Genomic DNA, 5,290 nt, shown 5'->3' on the forward strand with positions numbered 1-5,290 from the left:
GGCTTAATTTACCACCAAGTAACACGTTTAAAATAAGTTAAATGTGAAGAGGTGAATTAATCTTGCTAACTTTGAAAGGGACTCTATAAGTGCTTAAGGGGGTAAGCAGTGTTGCATAAAGTCAAGCTGAAGTTTAAGAATTTTTTTCTGTTTGAAGCACGGTAATTTTTACCAAGCTATTTAGGTCTATTACAAGAGTTTTAACAATTTAAGAGTGAACTAAGGTACTTTAAAGGCAAGTTATAATTTAGTTTCACATGAAAGATATTTTTTCTGTGTTTTGTAACAAGTGAAAGAAGATGTATTGTTCTGTTTAAGGTGTTATACCACATTTTAGTTCATCCCGAAGATAGAAATAATTTAAGTTTAAAAAAATAAATAAATAAAAATAAGGGAAAAAAAAGGTGGTATTTAAGTAGAGTTAAAGTTACACTAAATTTAAGTTCATTTAAGGAAAAATTATAATTGAAAGGTTAGTGCTAGAAGCTACATTTTAATATAGAAATATTTTTAAGTTAGATTTAAGAAAACCTTTATCACATAAACGAAATGGACAGTGAAATGGCCATGCAGGAAGACTGTATGACTGAAGCTGTGAAGGTGCAACAAAAAGGAAACCCTGGAGAGCTAACCACAAGTGAAGCTGCTTCTGCAGAAGGCTTAAGGAAAAGCACAAGACAGAAAATTAACTGAAAAAGGCCGAGTGATGCACGAAGAAAAAATGAACAAGCTTTATGCTTGTTTCAAGATCAGTTATGACAAATGGAAAACTGCTGCTAAACAAGCTAAAAGAGCACTTGAAGCACATATAACAACAAGTTTGCACAATCATATTGTTCAAATTCAATATACATCAGGAGAAGTGATGCAAGTCTATGAGGAGATGCGCAGTTTTGAAACACCTGATAGAGACACTCGTCGTAGAGTGGACACATGTGATGCAGTTTCCAGAAAAATTATTAAGCAAGCCCAAGAAAACATGGCTGCAAAAGAATATGATAGGGATCTAGAAAAGAGATCATTGGGCCGTACTGAAGCTAGTTCCGTGAGCACTCCAAAAAGTTACCAAAGTTCCAAACAGTCAGGTAGTGTACGTTCAAGCCACTCAAGTAAGCTGTCTGTCAAAAGGCAAGAGGCAGCAGCAGAACTGGCTGCCATGGAAGCCACTCTAAAGATGATGGAAGAAATGGAGTGTGAGAGAGAGAAACTGGAAGAGCTTGAATTAGAAAACAAAGAAAGGCTTGCAAAACAAGAAGCAGAAAATGCTGAAACTCAAAGATTATTAGAGCAAAGAAGAAGAGAGCTTAAGCGTTTAGAAACTGTAAAGCAAATTAATGCTGCTAAAGCACGACTGAAAGTGTATGATCAGGAATACAGCTCTGATGAAGAAATATCAGATATTTTGCATAATAGGAGCCAATCACAAAGAAGCATAGACAATGTTGTAAACCAGTCTGAACCCAAGCTTCCAACTTCAAACCTCAATCCAAGAGCACAAGCTTTCATCATGCCACAAGACACCTCTATTGGGCAACCTACCAACATTACAACACAGGAAGATGGAACAGCAGTACTAGCTAAGGTTTTAGCAGAGACCATCAGCATTAGCCGGCTACCAGTTCCTGAACCTGCTGTTTTCAATGGTGATCCAATCAAATACAAGGACTGGAAAATTTCCTTTCAAATGCTGATTGAAAGAAAGAACATTCCAGTGGGTGAAAAGATCTACTACCTACGAAAGTATGTTGGTGGTCCTGCAAGAAAGGCCATCGAAGCTTACTTTCTACTGGAAACAGACACAGCATATCAGTCAGCTTGGAACATTCTAGAGGAAAGATACGGAAGTTCATTCATAATCGCTAAAGCCTTCAGAGATAAGCTCTCATCATGGCCGAAAATTGGAACAAAGGACTGTATTGAACTGAGAGAGTTCTCTGATTTTCTCCGGGGTTGTGAAGCAGCAATGTCTCAGATAAAGAGTCTCGAGGTTTTAAATGACTGCAGTGAGAACCAGAGAATGCTCAACAAGTTGCCTGATTGGCTTACAGCAAGATGGAATAGACAAGTCATTCAGATTGAAGAGGAGACGGGTTCATTTCCAACATTTAGCAACTTTGTTGACTTTGTCACAAGAGAAGCTAAAATAGCATGTAACCCAGTGACATCGCTACATGCTCTCAAGGCAAATGACTCAGAGAAAGTGAAAACTTTAAAGGCTCAAAGTGTCTGTGCTAAGGCCTTTGCAAGCAGCACAGAAGAGAGAACAGAAACAAACAAATGTGTTTTCTGTGAAAAATTAAATCATGACATTCAGAATTGTCGGAAGTTTATGGAGAAAGCCATACCTGAAAGAGTGAAGTTTGTAAAATTAAAAAGACTATGTTTTGGATGTCTCAGTTTTGGACACCAATCCAAAAAATGTGAAAGAAGAAGCATTTGTAACACCTGTAAGGGAAAACACCCAACATGTTTACACGAAGAACGGGACAAAGAGTCCAGAAGAAACAGGGACAGCGATGAAGAACAAAGTGAAGTGAAAGTAACCAAAGCACAAGGTAAAGAAATATCAAATGAAGCAATCTCAAACCGTGTGATCCAAGGTGATAAGAGCAATCTTACATCTACAGTGATTCCAGTTTGGTTATCCACAGCAAGCAATCCAGAACAGGAAATATTAGTATACGCCCTTCTGGATAGTCAAAGTGACACTACATTTGTTCTCAAAGAAAAGGCAGATGCTCTGGACACAGAGAAAAGAGAAGTACATTTAAAGCTCCCTACATTGTCATCTAAAGATACGGTTGTTCCAAGTCAAAGGCTCTCTGGGCTACAAATCAGAGGCTTCTACTCTTCAAAGAGAATCCCTCTTCCTATGACATATACTAGAGATTTTATTCCTGCCAATTTAAGCCATATTCCCACACCAAAGACTGCAAGAGCATGGCCTCACCTGGAGCACCTGGCTGAAGAAATTGCCCCTCTTATTGAATGCGATGTTGCTCTATTAATAGGTTATAACTGTTCGCAAGCATTGGCACCAAGAGAAGTTGTGTCAGGAAAGGACAATGAGCCCTTCGCTCAAAGGACAGATCTCGGCTGGACAATAGTCGGAGGTGTTGATCATTGTGTTGACTATGGGGAAATTATTGGATGTAGTCACAGGATAATTAAGGAAGTAACAACCAGTACACCATCTGATCAGCTATCTAAAGAGGTGCACTTTATTTGCCGCACTCAGGTCAAGGAAGTTTTCACGCCATCAAGTGTGATTAAAGTTCTCAAATCTGATTTTAATGAAAAGAAAGTGGAAGATTCTCATCTCTCTCAAGAGGATTTATGTTTCATTTCTATAATGGAAGATGGAGTGAAAGTTAAAGAAGATGGACATTGTGATCAACCCAGTGGAGAGGTTAAGGTGGGAGAAGCTGGATCAGAAGACCCAGAAGTATGGAAAGTATTTGCGAACCACAAGCTGGCAAGTATAGATTCTTTGGCGGAACGTTTTGTGAAGTTCTCCAGCTGGTCAAGACTAGTCAAAGCTACCGCAAGGCTCATCAGATTTGGGAAAGAGTTTAAGAGAAAGCAAAAGAGAACCAATGAACCTACAAGTCTTGAAGAAAGACAAGAAGCTGAACTTGCGATCATAGCCATCGTACAAGGCTCAGTCTTCTCCAAAGAGATCAAGGAGCTTCAGTCCCGAAAGGAGTTAACGAAAGACAAGACAAATAAGCTCCATAGACTCAACCCCTTTCTCGACCACAAAGGTGTCCTCAGAGTGGGAGGTAGGTTAGAGCAAGCTACTCTTCATCCATACGTCAAGCACCCAGCTATTTTACCAAAGACAAGCCACATCACAAGGTTACTGATTGATCACTATCATCAACGTGTGAGACATCAGGGCCGGAGCATGACAATAAATGAGATAAGAGCAAATGGCATTTGGATACTTGGATGTAGTCAAGCAGTGTCATCCTATATCTACAACTGTGTCAAATGCAGGAAATCCAGACGAGGAACAGAAGCACAGAAAATGGCAAACCTGCCTAATGAGAGCATGGAAACAACCTCCCCATGCACACATCGTGGGAGGGCTTGTTTTGGCCCGTTTTATGTCAAAGAAAGACTTCAATACCTAGCCACTGAGTGCTGGAAAAGATGGAAAAAGAAATATTTGTTGGGTCAACATCACAGACAAAAATGGCAGAAAACAAGAAGAAATGCAAAAGTCAATGACATAGTCTTCATCAAAGATGAACCAGCACCAAGAAACGACTGGAAACTTGCTAAGGTCACAGCAGTTTATCCAAGTGAAGATGGATGTGTGCGAAAGGTGCAGCTATTGATCAGTGACTCTTCCTTCGATAACCATGGCAAGAGACAGACTAAACAAGTATACTTGGACAGACCTATTCATAAGACAGTGACATTGTTGGAGGCAGGGTAGACGCTCTTTTAAGTTATCAAGGAAATCACAAGTGATTTGGTGGGAGTGTAGCTGCCATCAGAGTCAACTCATTTAAATATTCTAATATTTAGTTCAAAACGAGAGTTAATACATAATAGTATTGAAATTAAAAGTTTAATCATAAATAAATAAATAACTTTCAGTAAATTTATGTTTTTGTACATTGGTTAAAAAGCTCATTAAAATGTAAGGAGGAACCTATGTTTTTTGTTCCGCATTTCACGTTGTTGCCCACGGGAAGATTGATTGACACAATTCTTTTTTTGCACGTTTCTTCAAGAAGTTTCACCAGAAAGCTTTAAGACTGATTTTCTAAGAAAAGCTGTATAAGTTATCTTTATTCCTCTGGAGTTTATGCGGCCAATGAGGTATGACTTTGTTTTACCTATATTTATTTGTGTAAAGCTTTATATTTGTTTAGAGCTAATTTGGGTTCTGTTTCCCTTCTTAGTTCTGACGGCATTTTTTGGGGCTTTATAAGACGTGTCCACAATAAATGGCTGTTAAAACCAAAAGAACGACGTTGAGCCTTGATTATCTCTAGAGGAGTAACATAGATTCTTTCAGTTTCAGAGGCTCAGGTTGCTAACCAAACTAAGGTCAACACTGCGGCGTCGAAGGAAGGTCTGGCAGCTGGTTATAAAGGAGAGGTCTCCTGATGAGTAGATGCGTCTCAGGTGTGCTGGAAAGCTCCAGCTCCAGGAGACCCACGGCGCACTCTGCTGGAGGAAGGTGGTACAGCTCCAGATCCCAACATATTCACAGACTAGGATTATATTCAACTGCACTTCTAATAATCACCACACTTGTACAGCTGTGATTTAA

General features: G+C 39.3%; 1 protein-coding gene across 1 annotated transcript; it reads left to right on the forward strand.

The window, feature by feature from the left end:
* The first annotated feature begins 3,197 nt into the window (after positions 1 to 3,197).
* On the forward strand, positions 3,198 to 5,020 carry LOC119779028. Its single transcript, XM_038278528.1, has 2 exons — positions 3,198 to 4,833; positions 4,917 to 5,020. Exon 1 carries the CDS (start codon positions 3,353 to 3,355, stop codon positions 4,442 to 4,444), a length of 1,092 nt encoding a protein of 363 aa, XP_038134456.1. The 5' UTR covers positions 3,198 to 3,352; the 3' UTR covers positions 4,445 to 4,833; positions 4,917 to 5,020.
* Positions 5,021 to 5,290: the final 270 nt, after the last annotated feature.

This window comes from Cyprinodon tularosa, unplaced genomic scaffold, assembly GCF_016077235.1.
Source record: "Cyprinodon tularosa strain WSP-4 unplaced genomic scaffold, ASM1607723v1 ctg1413, whole genome shotgun sequence".
Lineage (NCBI taxonomy): Eukaryota > Metazoa > Chordata > Actinopteri > Cyprinodontiformes > Cyprinodontidae > Cyprinodon > Cyprinodon tularosa.

What these genes read in the sequence shown, in the direction of transcription:
- LOC119779028 (XM_038278528.1), top strand. Translation starts at nt 3,353, where the DNA reads ATGGAAGATGGAGTGAAAGTTAAAGAAGATGGACATTGTGATCAACCC.